The sequence below is a fragment of the Cheilinus undulatus genome, linkage group 16, assembly GCF_018320785.1.
Source record: "Cheilinus undulatus linkage group 16, ASM1832078v1, whole genome shotgun sequence".
In the NCBI taxonomy this organism is placed as follows: Eukaryota; Metazoa; Chordata; class Actinopteri; order Labriformes; family Labridae; genus Cheilinus; species Cheilinus undulatus.
The window spans coordinates 3,935,025-3,950,796 of record NC_054880.1 but is presented as its reverse complement, the minus strand read 5'-3'; the positions used below and the strand labels follow the sequence as shown (position 1 = coordinate 3,950,796).

At 38.8% G+C, this 15,772-nt stretch overlaps 1 protein-coding gene and 1 long non-coding RNA gene across 5 annotated transcripts; one reads left to right on the top strand and one right to left on the bottom strand.

The window, feature by feature from the left end:
* The first annotated feature begins 677 nt into the window (after window positions 1-677).
* LOC121523997 (leukocyte elastase inhibitor-like) lies at window positions 678-15,577 on the top strand. Of its 4 annotated transcripts, XM_041809143.1 has the most exons (11): window positions 678-701; window positions 1,685-1,801; window positions 6,961-7,029; window positions 7,710-7,891; window positions 8,029-8,169; window positions 8,588-8,705; window positions 9,007-9,149; window positions 13,571-13,648; window positions 14,190-14,279; window positions 14,356-14,530; window positions 14,623-15,577. In XM_041809143.1, exons 2-11 carry the CDS (start codon window positions 1,687-1,689, stop codon window positions 14,883-14,885), a joined length of 1,374 nt encoding a protein of 457 aa, XP_041665077.1. In that variant the 5' UTR covers window positions 678-701; window positions 1,685-1,686; the 3' UTR covers window positions 14,886-15,577. The 4 variants fall into 4 exon arrangements, with proteins under 4 accessions (XP_041665077.1, XP_041665078.1, XP_041665079.1 ...); XM_041809144.1 differs by lacking the exon at window positions 13,571-13,648; XM_041809145.1 differs by lacking the exons at window positions 678-701; window positions 1,685-1,801 and adding an exon at window positions 5,634-5,745.
* On the bottom strand, window positions 2,392-3,732 carry LOC121524000. The gene is made up of 3 exons (XR_005993083.1): window positions 3,666-3,732; window positions 2,741-2,823; window positions 2,392-2,581 (listed from the first exon to the last, which is right to left on the bottom strand). It is a non-coding gene; the product is annotated as an uncharacterized LOC121524000 (long non-coding RNA).
* Window positions 15,578-15,772: the final 195 nt, after the last annotated feature.

The following is a 15,772-nucleotide window of genomic DNA, read 5'->3' as shown; positions in this document are numbered from 1 at the left end:
TCTTGTCTCATATTCGTCTTTGATGTCAAACCCAAATGTTTTCAGTCCACAGCAAAAATGAAGGAATTGGACCTACCGTCTGGAGGCGACTGTAAATACATACATGCATACATACATACATACATAAATTATATAAAATGTATGGTTTTCAAGTTGTTGTGATAAATTCTTTACTTCAGCACTGTTTCTTTGTTTTCTTCTGATTAATGACATGACTATTCACACCTTACACTGTTAATATGAGGATAACACTTGAATATATCCACTAAGAGAGCAGATCTCTAAGTGCTGAGCTGAAGAAACACAGTTTAGTGTTAAAAACGGTCAACTTTTAACCCCTGAGTCAGTAATGTCAATGAGTGTTAAGGTACCAACTTTTTAAAAACGTGTCGAATGGTGTCAAATATAGATTCTGTCAAAGTGTCAGTATTATCTCTGGCAGTGTTAACTTGACTACACAGACTTTGCTGTGTAACCCGTGCGAACCCATTCCCACTTGTAACAGTAGGTGGCGATAATGTTCAATGAACCATTTTTCAAAGGAGTATAAAGAAATTATCTTCCTCGTTGTCATGTTAGCTGGATTTACTCACGGGTGTGTCTATTTGTGAATAATTGAACTGATGAATTATAAAAGGTGGGTAATTCAGTGACCTACAAAAACTTCTGAACACACCTGAACCACGGAGAAACCTCTAACAGTGAGTTTCAGGGTTTTTGAACCGGACATTTGTTCTTCGTGAATCTGTGAATAACTCATATAAACTCATTGATTTTTAATCATTCTCACTAAGGCTAACTGATGAAACAGGATAGTGGAAGGTTAGAGTCAGTTTGGGCTTTATTTTAGGGTTTTTGGATTCTAATTTGAATGCTCAGTGGTATTTGATTTGAAATTTTTACTAATCCTTGGAACTCAGGGGAAATTGTTTATATTTTGGAATTGAATTTAGACTTTGGAAGCAGTAATACAGTCTTAAAGGAGTTTCTTGGAAATTTCAGGAAGTTTTTTTCTGTATGTTTTGAGGAAAACTGCCATGAAATCTCCCAAAAAAATCATCGACATTTTGGAGATACAGTGCTTAACATATTTTTTAGACCACCTGTGATATTTGTCTCAAAGACCATCCACCATCCAGCATCATGAAGTGCTTTAATGCGGACTCTTTCATTTTCAGTGAGCTCTCCACATTTTACCATTTTGAACAGGAATGAGGAATTTTAAACTGAATTCACCCAAATTTGAGCCAGCTCACTGGTCTTCCCAGAGAAGTCAGAAATGAATCAAGCAAAACATTCAACCACTAAAACTCATTTTTCTGTTCAGGAATGACAGTAAATAACTATGATTTTACATATTAGTCAAGCAATAATAATCTGCTTTACTATTTTTTCAGTTTTTTTTTTCAAATCAGTAAATTTGAAAATCCATGTATAACAATAATAATTATATTTTGGCATTAAAAATATTATTTGGGTTAAAGAGCTTCTACATATTGGTGTATTAACCATTTCAGAAACATAAAAAATGATTTTGGTATTTACCAATGCTGTTAATTTAGGGAAGCTGTGGCATAAACCTTACTTTGGGTGGTGGTCTGTAAGTCTTTTTTTTAAGAGAAAAACAAAATTAACTGATGTATTATGCATAAAAAAAGAATGGACACTTCCTCATCTGTGACAGGTATGTCCCCTGCTGAGGAGCTGGTCCTGTCCAAGGTCGTCCACAAGGCGTTTGTGAAGGTGAACGAGACAGGGACAGAGGCAGCTGCAGCCAACATTTCTTCTCTTGATGAATTAGGTGGGCAACTCAGCTTCATTGCTGACAACCCTTTCCTCTTTTTCATAAGACATAACCCATCCAAAAGCATCCTCTTTGCTGGGCTGTACTTCTCCCCTCAGTGAGCATGGCAATGCTTGAAGTAGCGTTTCTCTACAAATCCCTCTCTTACTGTAATCCCAATTTTGAGTGGCAGGAAAATCCCCCCACAGTTTATTGCAGCGATCATATCCTGAGGTCCCATTCTGTGATTGCATCACCACGATTATAAGTTTAAACTGTGTTGTTAGATTTCATAATGTCTGCATCATTTGTGCCTTCATTAACATCATTGCACTTTTAGATTTACTTTGAGATTGTAATACAGTTTTAGCCCTTTATGCTGCAACCTAAGTGCTGTGTGGTTTGCAATTGTTGTTTTTTTGTTCTGTTGATTTATACTTTCTCAGAATCAGTTCAGTCTCATGAGAAAGCTTTATTGTCATTTTAATGACTGTAAGTTAATGTTCACACCTGTCACATATTATGCAAAATACACTTTTCAGGCTTTTCTAATAAAAATATGTGCCCCCGGCCTGTCCACAATCCCCCTAAGAATCAGAACCCTCCCCCTCTTTTTCTCCACCTTTTAGAACATGTGTGCTGTAACAAGCTGTTCTTGGATTTTCCCATCATGATGTCATGTGGGGAGTTAACCCCACCCCAAGGTTTGGTTGGCCCTGCTCTCCTGCTCCTCCTCTCAGCTGACATTTGCCTACTAGAGTTTAATCCTAGTCAGACGTGGGTCTGTTGACGTGAAGGCTGAGAGAAAAAAGTGAAAAAAACAAGATTTTGTGAAATGAGGGTGTCCTGTTTGTTCTGAAAATGCAAGTCCATTTTTGACCGAACAATAATTGGTTATCACGAACAAACAGTATAAACCATTCTGAAATCATCCGTATCAAAAATTAAAGATTTCACCTTAAAATGGTCTCTCTCTCTGTGAGTTTTTGTGAATCTTCGAAGGGATGACTCCACCAGAACGTATTACCACAGTCTGAAATCTTACATTTAACACAAAGGATATAGTGTTGGCATTTAGAACATATCTTTTTAGCAATTTCACAATTTAAGTGAAAGTCTGAAATCTTACAGACAACACACAGTTTATATTTGGCTATTTCAACCTTGTTAACATTTTAACACACTAAAAATTGGAATTCTGTCTCCCCAGATGCTCACAGTTTTCAGAGGGTAAACAATAATAATGGTTTCCGGTCCTCATCCAATAATAAGTGTCTTTGCACTTTTAATGAGTGCCTTAGAATTTAAGCCACAAAGAGAGCAGCTAATCAGTTTCTCTCCTGTGTGAATTTGCATTTAACTGGTCATCTTTTTGGTGATATGTTTAATCACATCCAGAGCAGCAGAAGAGTTTCGCTTTTCTGTAAATTGTCAGACGAACTCTTAGATTAAACTTTAAGTTTAATATGCTGCCACACTTAAATCAGCAGAGTGACTAGAGTTTTTTTCCCCTGGTATGAATTACCGTGTGTGGTCAAATTTGTTTGGCAGTTAAATCTTTTGCCACACTGTGAACAGGCAAATGCTTTCTCATCTGTGTGAATTCTCATGTGTGAAGTCAAACTTCCTCTCTGGGTAAATCTCTGACCACACTCAAAGCAACCAAATGCTTTTTCTCCTTTGTGAATTCTCATGTGTATTGTCACACTCTCTCTGTGAGTAAATCTCTTACCACATTCAGAGCAGCTGAAGGGTTTTTCTTTGGTCTGAACTTGTCAGGATTAGTAAAAACTCAAAAGGGAAGGACTCAAATGCAAAGGCACAAAAACTCTTTAATTAACTAAAAATGCAAAAAAACTACAACAAATGTATTAAACCTCACCAAAAGGACACAAGGGAAACCCGGAAGAAAATCACTCTAGAATACACACAAGGGAGTCACGGGCAGGCTATGCAGATGAACTGACACAGACACAGGGAGACCCAGAAACTAAATAGGCAGGGGGTGATTAGACACTGGGAGACAGGTGAGGCCAATGACACAGGTGAGGGAGAACAAGACACAGATGAAGGCAATCAGGGTGGAGGGAAAAACACAAGGACAGGAAGAAAGCCAGAGGACACACACGAGGAGAAGAAAACTACAAAATAAAACAGGAAACACTGAACAGGAGCACAAGGAACACATGGAGGGAAACTGACACAACTTGAAACTAAAACTTGGTAACACAAAGACAAGGGAACACAGGAGGTAGAAAAACAAACACAAGGAGCACCAGAAACCCAAATAACTAAAAATTAACACAACTAAACCCAAACCATGACAGAACTACCATGTGATCATTCAAAACTTGTTTAGTCTTAAATCTTCTGAGCAGTTATGCTGTGAGGACTGAGGTTTTTCTTCATCGTCTTCACACTTCACTGTGACAGGAAGAAAACTGAATTTAGTTGTATTATGCTCCTTTTCACCTCGAAGCTCCTCTCCCTGTCGAGAAGACTAGAGCAACGTGTCATATTTGACGTGATTTTTTTTAGAGCTTAATCTTACAAACATGTTCAATAATTTCCTTGAAAACCCCATGATTATAAGCTGAAAAATGATTTTAAACATCATCCAAGTGGATTATCAGTTGACTCATGTATCAAATGTGATACAAATAAAGTATATGAAATGTTATTATATTTTTAAATCATTTTATTAGAAGGTTCAATAAATATCTCAGTTCCTACCTATTGTTTTAGCTACCAGTTGTGGTGTCCACCTTAAACTCTATGATGAAACTTCTTAGGTTTTAAGTTGTGTCATCGTTCGGTTGCACCCCGGAGATGTAAGGTTGATCTTAACTTGGAAGGACTGACGTCCAAACTAACCAAAAATATAATACAATTTAACACTGATGACAATCTGTCTACACTATGTGAAAATTATATAGAAACAACAGACCATGTGTTCTTTCTTGCAGCTTTTGGTGAGATATCACAAATGGATTAAACAGAAGATTACACCATTTCCCTCTTATATACCCAGAGATGATATAACCTTTGGTTTATTTTTATGAGACAAGAATGATGAACTCTGCTGTAATGTAATTGTATGTCTTGCTAAATTCTATATTTACAAGAGTTGTGTTATGAAGTCACCCCCAAAATCGTCTGTCTTTTTGAATTAGTTTAAAATATACTTAAATCTTTCTTAAAAACCACTGAAAGAAGGTAAAAACACAAAAGCTCTATGACATCCTTAAAGACTTCTCCACTGAAATGGACAATAATTAAGAACAGGCTAACATCCCTTGTACATTTAAGTGATATTCTACCCACTTTATCTTGTTACATTTGATTCTGCTATGCATTCAGAACCCTTGCACTTTTTGAATATATTTTTTCGTTATTATTATATATTTTTTTTATTCATACTTGTCTATGTTGTATGTTAATGTTGATGAATTTGTCATCAATTTGTATCCTTGACCTTATGATCAACAAACGTATTCACAACGTTCCTTAAGCAATATCCTTGTAATGGTAAAAATCTCAATATTGTCAGATTTACTTTGTAACAAAAATAACTTCAATAAATTAAAAAAAAAAAAAAAAAAAAGAAAGAAAGAAAAAGAAACTAAAATAAAAAATAACGCATGCTAACTGCCGTTAATCCTCAACAGTGTCCAGTGTGGATGAAAAATATTGGCAAGGCATTTTGACCATGTGAGTATTGTGAAGCCTACAGCCTAAACCTAGAGCCAGTATAAAATAACAACACTGATATCGAGTGGTGAACACGGGATAATTCATCAGGAGATGGCGGAAATTGCATTTTTTTTCCGAACGAGCATGAAGAAACGTACTTCCTCGTTGTCATGTTGAGATGTGTCGATTTGTTAATAATTAAACTGATGAATCATTAGGTGCGTAATTCAGTGACCTACAAATACTGAACCACGGAGAAACCTCTAACAGTAAGTGTCAGGGCTCTTATAAACTCATCGATTTTCGATCATCTCGTAAAAGTTTGACAGCAGTTTGATGTCGTTTACCTTCAGTTCCCCAACAGCGGTATAGGGTAAGCGGTTTTAACATTTAAAACTTAAGTTTGACTATCCGGAATTCAATTTTGTAGATATCTGTAATTCAATTTCGCCTAGTCAAAAAGAACATTTCGGATACCCGGAAATACATTTTGCCTATCCAAAATTGTCATTACAGATATCTACAACGTCATTTTGACTAGGCGAAATGATGTCACTTTTGCCATTCATGTGAATGGGGTTCATTTCGGATTCAAAATGTGAATTACGGATATCTGCAAATGAATTGTAGATATCTGTAATTCTAATACAAGATATCTCTAATTACATTTTGACTAGGCAGAATTAGAATTACAGACATCTTGAACTGTATAGAATAGGCTCTATGCAGGAACTGCTTCCCCATTTGGCATTGGACCTCGCCCACACTTCCAGTTGGGAGAAAAGAATGGCGTTTGGTGGCAGATTCGTTGCGGTCTACCCGCTGTTTGCATGAGTTTCCTGAGCTGACTGTCAATGAGAGTTAAATTTAGCTGAAGATGAACATTATAGCAAGCAGCAACGATGTCCAGAGGTACTTTTAACCTGTTTTTGAAACATTTCAGCATGTTTTGATGCCAAGCAATGATGGTAGAGTAAACACAAACAACAATCGAAAAAAAAAAAAAAAAAAAAAAAAAAAAAAACAGCGAAACGGACAAATTAAGGCAGTATAGGACGGTTTAAATTCCATTTTGGCTCAGCACATAACATTGGGCGGAAGTTGTGAAGCGGCCTTTTTTCTGCCGGAAATAGCCACCCCCTGGCATGCATCAAGATGTCTGTAATTCTAATTCTGCCTAATCAAAATGTAATTAGAGATATTTTGAATTAGAATTACAGATATCTACAATTCATTTGCAGATATCCGTAATTCACATTTTGGATGTAAGAAATGACGAACCCCATTCATATGAATGGCAAAAGTGACGTCATTTCGCCTAGTCAAAATGACGTCGATATCTGTAATGCCAATTTTGGATAGGCAGAATGAATGCAAGTGAGGAAAAGTCTGCATGCCACAGGTTATTTACAAATTATAAATAAAAAACCTTATTTTTAAAGTTCGTAAGATAATTTATTGCTCTGTACCTTCCTTTTTTACAGACGTGATGGCATATTCAAACCCTCTTTCCAAAGTCTTCACCTTCCCTCTGGATCTGTTTAGGAGGCTGTGTGAGTTTGAATTCTATAATAATCATTTAAATAAATCACTGTGCTGCATGCTTAGTTCATCGTTTTGAATACTTATATTTTTCCTACTCAGTCATTTTCCTTTATTGCTCTTTTTTCAAAGTGTTTCATAAATGCATGTGATGATTGGGTTTCATAATCATGATCTCAATACCAGTCAAAATAATCTAAAGCACTCTAGCAGCACTCTCCATGGTACAGCCAGACTTCTTCCTCACATCAGAGCAATCATGCCCTTGGGCAGAGTGTTTCCACATGTTTTAGATGTGTTTAGTTGTGTTTGGATGTTTCCTGTTGTACAGTGATACCTGTGTGGATTCTTTTGCTCATGTTTCTGGTGGATTGTTGTTGTTTTGGATGTGGCACACATTTGCACCATGAGTGAAGTTGCCCACTGAGTTACAAGCTGCTTTGAAAAAGCAAATAGGAGCACTGTATCCATTGAGTCAAAAGGAGCAGTGACTTTTAATATTCAAAGGGAGTGCTGCTTCAATACAGGTCATTTAAGCTCTGCTTTAAACAGTTAATAGCAGAGCTGCTTTATACAGCCAATCGGAACATTGCATTTATTTATTCAAAACTTACAGGAATACAAAAAAACACAAACCTCATTTTTTTAGCAGAGTAAGATTATTCATTGCTCTGTATTTACCTTTTCACAGACACAATGGCATTTTCAAGCCCTCTGACCAAAGCCAACACCAGCTTCTGTCTGGCTCTGTTTAAGAAGCTGAGTGAAAATGACAACACGGCAAATATCTTCTTCTCCCCTTTCAGCATCTCTTCAGCTCTGGCCATGCTGATGCTGGGAGCTAGAGGCAACACGGCTGCACAGATGTCAGAGGTGGAGGAAACACACAAATACACACTAATGCAGACCCCTGAAACACCCTGAATGCACTTCTAACGATCAAGCTTTCCGGTCTTGTAAACTGTTGATAAAGATCTGGTTTCTCACACGGTCTTACTCTTTCTCTGCAGTGTCTGGAAACCAAGGAGTGTCAGGATGAAGTCCATACCGGCTTCACCCAGCTGCTGAGGGAGCTGAACAAGGCAGGCGCTCTGTATGCCCTCAGTGTGGCCAACAGGCTGTATGGGGAGAAGAGCTGCCAGTTTGAGGAGGTGTGTTTTTATCACATCTGTAGTTAGGTGTGGGTTGTGTAGAGTCTGATAATCTGGAGAGGATCAGGGCTCATGGAGTGATGGATGATGGGAGAATTTACCATTAGGCAAAGGTAGTCAACAGCAGGGGGCCTCATGCTCCACAATGTACTTATTATAGGTGTAAATAAAAAATGAGGCATACAACCAAAATGACTTTGAATGACCAAGACTTGAATTTGAATATAAGTAGGGCTCTTGCACCCCAGCAATAATAATACGCCCAGGAAAAGTGGATGCAAGCATCAACACACAGCTGCGTTCAGGTCTTCACTGATCAGAGCAGAGCAGGAGGTCTCCTTCTGTCTCAGAACCTCTGTGGTTCTTGTCTCCTTTGGCATCAGCAGTGTTTTATTGTGTTGTTTTGTCATTCTTCCAGGAGTTCTTAGAGAGCACAAAGAAGCACTATGAAGCAGAGCTGGAGATGGTAGACTTCATCACTGGTTTTGAGGCTGCAAGACTCAACATCAACAACTGGGTGGAGGGCAAGACACAAGGTGGATCACACCTACAGTCACAGCCATTTATACACATGAGAGCAGAGCGAATTGGCCTGAAACTTATATCATGGTATTTAGGCTACACACAACATGGTTCAAATAAATTAAATGAAATACAAATTTGCTACACCTGAAGGTTTAGTTCTTTCAGGGTGCTGAGCCCTCAGAACATTGGATGAGATCGGTTTTGAATTGAAAAGAAAGGCTGCTAGTGCTACAAAAGCTATGCACACAGGGTCTTATTCTATTTATTTTTTATCTATTCATTTTTTTCCACATCTGTTTTATCTACCTCCAGGTAAAATCAAAGACTTGCTGGCTCAGGGTGTGGTGGACAGCCTTACCAGGCTGGTGCTGGTCAATGCCATTTACTTTAAGGGAAAGTGGAGCGAACAGTTTGAGGAGTGGATGACATGGCCCACTCCGTTCAGGCTGACCAAGGTAGCTCTGCATGTGTGAAGTAATGCTGACATACGGTGACCAGGAGGTCTCACACCAATGCATCTCCAAAATGCTTTACATTCACACCGATGCAGCAAACTATGACTGAAATCCAACAAGCTGCAGCCCCAGTGAAAGAAAACGGCAAGTCACTGCAATCAGGACTTGACATCAACATTTTTGCTCACCAGCCACTTTGGCTAGTGGTTTTGCAAAGTTACTAGCCACTCTGCATTTCCACTAGCCTTATATCTGTTGTTGGGAAACTATAGGTCATATGCTAAATCAGGTACATCTGGTATGAGATGAAACACATGCTCTCTTATCCTCATCAACATGATCAATATAAGCTCTCCTCTTAATAAGAACTTCTCCCTGCTCACATGAGGCAGCACATTAGAGAAATATGTGTCATACTTCAGCGTCAGAGACAGTCACTGAGTCATTAGAGATAAAAAGTTCCTGACACAGGTCACATATAGGTAATACATATACTCTAATGCAGTGGTTCTCAACTTTTTTTTTAGCCAGTGACGCCCAAAATAAAGGTGCCAGAGAGCAGGGACCCCACTTTACCTGAAGGTGGTTGAACACAGCCATGAACATGCAAGAGTAGTCATTTGCAGACAAGGCCACCCATTAGGAGGGATAAAGGGGAAAGCGTTTTGGGACCCAGCCAAACTGGGAGCCCATGGAGGTCAGCAAAACCATCGTCCATTGTGAAGTTAAGCTGTGAAAACCATATTTTATATTTAAAAAGTGACTGAAATGGCTTTAGAGTGCAAAATCTTTGACTGTGGACTGGGAGGAAAATTGATATAAACTGGCAAAAATGGGATAACTGTGTTTAAAATGGGCAGAAAGTGGCAAGAATTGGTTTAGAAGAGGCAAAAACAGGCAGAAAAAAAGTGGTGGAAAGGGTTTAAAATTGACACAAATGGTTTTAAGTGGCAAAAATGTGCTAAAATTGTAGTTAAAATGATGAAAAGGGATTAACATTTTGTAAAATTTTGTGTAAAGTAGCAGCAGTGTAATTTAAAAAATATTCTTAGTTTTTTAACCCTTTTACTCCGAGTATGTCGGCGCCGACACATTTGCGCAGGCTGTCTTTGGATTACCATAACTTTGCGATAGTTAGTGCTATCAAAAAAATTCCAACGGTTTCTGAAAGCTGAGAAGTTACACTTTACAGTCGATGTGGGTTTATTACGGTAGTTTCACTCCAGCTGTTGAGGGGAGCATGAGAGTATGCCTCTTTCTCTCCCCTCTCCCTCACACACAGGCCAGCAGAGAGACACACAGCAGAGCGGAGAAACGAGGCAGAGCGAGAGAAAAAAAGTCAAGAAAGCAGCGAATTTTTCATAAAAAATGCCTGGAACACGGCTCTCCTGGGTAATAATACCTCCACTGAGGTTCACAGATGGATTTGAGACCGAAGGAGCAGCTGACTGAGCAACTTCTGGCGATGAGAGGTAACGTTAGACCAGTTGATTTTCCAGGTTGATTTCTGGATGAATGAAGCACTCTCTGTCTAGATTTTAGTTTATTTATTATTGTTGTATGAGTAAATCAACGCTTATGATGTGTAGTGGCTTCATTAGAACACGTACCAAGTCAGTAAGTTTGTACAGCGTATGTGTATTTGTGCTTTGTACGTGTGTAACTCCGTAATATGGCGCACGCATTACTTTGCAACTTTTTTGGTGTCGTGTGGAAAGTTGTGTTCGTATATGTGGATGTTTGCAGTGTGCCATGCCTTGTTTGCACTTTGTCGTGTGTGACCAGCTGATTATTTTTCTCCACTACTTTTAGTTTGTCTTGTGATGAGGAGCAGGAGGGAGACCTGGGGGAGAGAGAGAGAGAGAGAGAGAGAGGCAGAGGCAGAAACCACACTCAGGGCAGTAGAGGGAGAGGCCATGAGGATGCTGGAGGTTTTGGGGATATTATGAGACTGCAAAGCTGCTCATCACATCATCCAAGGTGGAAGAATAAGGCAGAGCCTGACAATGGAGTCTCACAGCCACTGAGGTTTGACCCAAAACCCCTGGTATCCAACCTCACTCAATATAGGAAACCCACCACCAGATGAAACCTCCAACTTTTTGGATGCCTCTGTTTTCAAACTTCTGTGTGAAAACACAAATCAGAATTCAGCCAAACACCTGGAGAAAGGAAAAACAATTCTTCTGGACTGATATTACGCCGGAAGAAATGAGAACGTTTATAGGCATGTTGATGTACAGTTCCACAAAGACACAAGACAGTTCCACAAAGACCTCTGAGTGAGAAGGGAGAGTGTTTGCAGCCAGAGAGGACAGAAGAGGGAAAAAAGGCCTGTATAATTTTAATTATTAGCCTTTATTTGCACATTGAGAGACAGCACTACAAATTATTTATTGTAAATATATTTAATACTGTTCAAATTTATGATTTAAATTGAAAAATCTGTTGTTCATGTACATTTTGTGTTTTTTTCTCACTAAAACTCTAAAGATCATATTCCGTTTTAGTGTTTTCTTCATCTTAAACTGTTAAAACACTCTTTTAACATGCAGTAAATTGTAAATGATAGCCAGATATTGAAAGTTCAAAGTGTTCTGGAAAAATGGGCAAAATCCCTTCCTCATAGGACATTTTCTGCCATTTTTATGGCTAAAATAAGAAAAATCATCCAGGCGGCCATTTTGAGGCTTAGGAGTAAAAGGGTTAAGGCATCTGGAGAGCCCCTATCAGTGTCACGCGACCCCAAATGGGGTCTCGACCCCAAGGTTGAGAACCACTGCTCTAATGTCTGGGTGAATCTGATTCTTCCTGGTCAGACCTGCTGATATCAGTTTTTCTCCTGATGTTACTCTTCAAAATAAAACGGTTCCATGTCGATTAGGATTACCACCTTACTGTGAACTCTGATCAGAGTTGCTGCTGCCTGGCTCTGTGGCAGAGCAGAGACAAAGTCCATCTTCTGGGTCAAATTCCCCTGTTTACTATAGTTTTAATTACCCATAGGCCAATGTGACTGATAGATCTGGGAAATTTGGCGGACTGTGCTGAGATGGACTGCTCTATGATTTTATGTCATTGTAGTTTTAGGGGACCACTGACATGGTGGGTCTCTATATTTGCCCTGCCTAATTTAAACCCAGCCAGGAAAGAGGTGAAAAACTTCTCAGTGGTCTAAAATTCAGTCACACATACAGTCATTGAATACTTGCACTCCGAAATGGTGTATTTTCCAAAAAATACACCATTTCTCCCAGAAATTGTTGTGATTACAAATGTTTTTGGTATTCACATGTTTTATGTGCATTGGAACAACAACAACAAAAACAGAAGAAAAAAGCCAAAATTGACATAATTTTACATAAAACTCAAAATTGGGCTGGACGAAATTGTTGGCACAGATTTTTTCATATTGTTTCAATTTTTTTTTTGTGCTTTTTCTTGACAAGATGGAGATCTTAAGTTATGCAAACTGTGAGCTGTGCAAACTATTTTGATTCTAGATAGCGCTACAATGCTTATGTTAATGATCAACAAACTTAACAGAGATGATCACACTCTGACTCTGAATACTTTTATGCATCAATTTCATCATTTTGCCACAGCTCCCTCTTCTGCTAATTGAAAATTTCCTCCTCTGAATTTTGATTTTGTCCTTTAAAACGCCTTTAAACATTCTGCACTCACATATCTTTCAGCCTAAGCTTATGACTCTTGATCTGCATGTGGATCATCACCAGACCTACAGAAAACCCTCTGGACATGTGCTGGGGTGTGAGGGCCCTTCAGTGCTGCTTCTTGTTGTTATTGCACATTAAGGACAGGTCATATTCCACTATTAAAGCCCCTTAGGTATCAAAAGTACCTGCTCAGTGCTCAGTACTTTGAGGACATTTTAAAAGACTTACTTTTTGTTGAGTAGTTTAATAGACTAGTAGTTTTACTTCTACTCAGTTAGATTTTAATCAGAGAGGCTGTACTTTTACTAGAGTATAATAGCCTTGTACTTTCTCCACCTCTGCTTATTCCCACATATCTTGTGTGTTTAGACCCAAATTTTGGATTTCACTTTACAGGGACTCTAAGCTGGCTATTATGATTTTATTATGCCTAGTCTGATTGGATTAAGTGCCTTTTGAATTTTGCGGTCAGTGACACGTTTTTTTTTTCTTCAGCAGCTCGTAGTCGTGTTTCAGTGAGTTGCGGGATATTTACTTGTTTGCGTTTGTGTTGCAGCTACTTGGATTTCAGTCGAAGCTGTTTGCATTTGGGTTTTTTTGTTCATGCAAATCATTTTGGATATGCATTCGTGTGAGACCTCCCGGCCACAGACCCACATAACCTAATATAAGTAGATTCGAGACAATGTTGCATCAACACAACGTGTCTCCTATTTCTGTATGTTCTGTTTGTTGTTGAAGAATGAAACTAAGACAGTGAAGATGATGAGGATTAAATCTAAGTTTCCTTTGGCCGACATCCCTGAAGCCAACTTCCAGGTAATCCAACTGTCAGATAGATAATCAGTTATAAACAGATAAACAAAACATAAATCTGAAACCTGTCATTGATTTAAATGTGTTTTTTTCTGTTCTGCTTAAAAGATAACCAAGAATCTACAGGTCAATGACCATAGCAATAGTTCAATATGACTTAAAGTGATCACAGTTATTCCTCCAGACTCTGTGATCAGGCCCGTCCACAGATTTGGCCAGGCCCCTGACGAACCCACAAAATGGGCCCTCCCCAGTTGTGATTTACTGATGATATCAATGCATGTTTTTTGGATCAGTAGCACTGCTGCTAACATCCTGGCTAGCAGTTACTAAAGTTTGGAGCTGTAAAGTGTGTACAAATATTATCAGCTGATGAGGGCTTAAATGAATCTCAGCTGCTTTCAACTATATGGCAGCGCTTAACTCTGTGGTCTGCCTGAACTAACGCTATATGCTCAATTTCCTTTTTGTAGTTTTGGCTGATCAAGTATTTGCCACAGTGGTATGATAGATCTGCAACAGTCTTTGAAACTCTGTTAAACAGATCCTGGAGATGCCTTACAAAGGAAAGGAGCTCAGCATGCTCATCTTTCTGCCCAATGAAATAGAGGACGAGACAACGGGTCTGGAGAAGGTAGGACCTAAACATCCATTCAAATAAAAAGGCGAGACTGTAGATGATCTAACAAAGGCTTTGTTCACATATTCAGCTGGAGATGCAGCTGACCTATGAGAACTTTGAGAGGTGGACCAACATGATGCAAGAAGTGGAGGTGATGGTTAAGCTACCTCGGTTCAAGATGGAGGAGACGTACGACCTGATGGGCGTCCTGATGAGCATGGGGATGGTGGACGCCTTCGACATGGGGATGTGTGACTTCTCTGGTATAACATAAAACTTTTTTTATTAGAGCAAAACAAAATTTACTGATGTATTATGCATTAAAAATGAATGGAGTCTTCCTCATCTGTGACAGGTATGTCCCCTGCCAAGGAGCTGGTCCTGTCCAAGGTCGTCCACAAGGCGTTTGTGGAGGTGAACGAGACGGGGACAGAGGCAGCTGCAGCCACCTTTTTCTCTAGTTATGCGAGTATCAACCTTTCTAAGCCACTCTGCTTCATTGCTGACCATCCCTTCGTCTTCTTCATAAGACATAACCCATCCAAGAGCATCCTCTTTGCTGGGCGACACTGCTCCCCATTGCCTCACCATGATAATGAGTTTAAACTGTGGTGTTAGATTTCTTAATGTCTGCATCATTTGTGCCCTCCTGAACATCATTGCACTTTTAGATTTTGCACCTAATCTCCTCTGAAGACTAACGTTGAGTCTGTAATACAGTTTTAGCCCTTTATGCTGCAACCTAAGTGCTGAGTGGTTTGCAAATGTTGTGTTGTCCTGTATATTGACATTTTCTCAGAATTGATTCAGCCTCATTGAATAAATCGATCAGCTTTGTTTTCATCTGTATTATGTGAAGAGAAAATACACTTTAGGCTATCTTTGAGAAAGCTTTATGTCAAATTATCGAAAGTTAGTTCAAAGAAACAGATTCATTTAATCTTCAGAAAAGAGAATGCATGACTACTTGTTGTCTGTCTGTCGATCCATCCATATATCCAGCTTAAATACAAACATACAAACCTCTGTTAATCTTAAACAAGTTTACAGAGGAAGAAAGAAAACAAACCTGGAAGACTCTAAAACCCGGACATTTTACAAACATCCAAGAGTCAAAGAAGGACGAGAAAAGTCCACTCTGTAAGCTGGCGCAGAATGCTGGATTATCTAAACACAACAATGCTCAGCTGGAAAAGCCTTTATGACCCAGAAACAAAAACGTTACCCCAGGTACACATTTCCATCCTTCAAAATAAAGCTATGAATATCCTGCCTCGAACAGCCTATTGAAGTATACTTGTTGTTTTCAATAAATTCCTTACTCAAATTTGTTTTTTCTCACTCCTATTTCTTCTTTTTGCATTTTGAAGCTCTACTTCTCAAGATCCAACAGTGCCAAATGTAAATACTTGCAATTTTTCCAACGGGTCTTAAAATTTTGATCAGGAGTGTGTGTCTGTTGCTCTATTGGTAGGTGTCGTCTTGGTCTCATGTTGTCAAAATGT

Coding starts and splice junctions, on each gene's coding strand:
- LOC121523997 (XM_041809143.1), top strand. CDS start 1,687: ATGTCCCCTGCTGAGGAGCTGGTCCTGTCCAAGGTCGTCCACAAGGCG. Junction 8,706..9,006: donor GGTGGAGGGCAAGACACAAG/GTGGATCACACC, acceptor ATCTACCTCCAG/GTAAAATCAAAGACTTGCTG. Junction 9,150..13,570: donor CTCCGTTCAGGCTGACCAAG/GTAGCTCTGCAT, acceptor TTGTTGTTGAAG/AATGAAACTAAGACAGTGAA.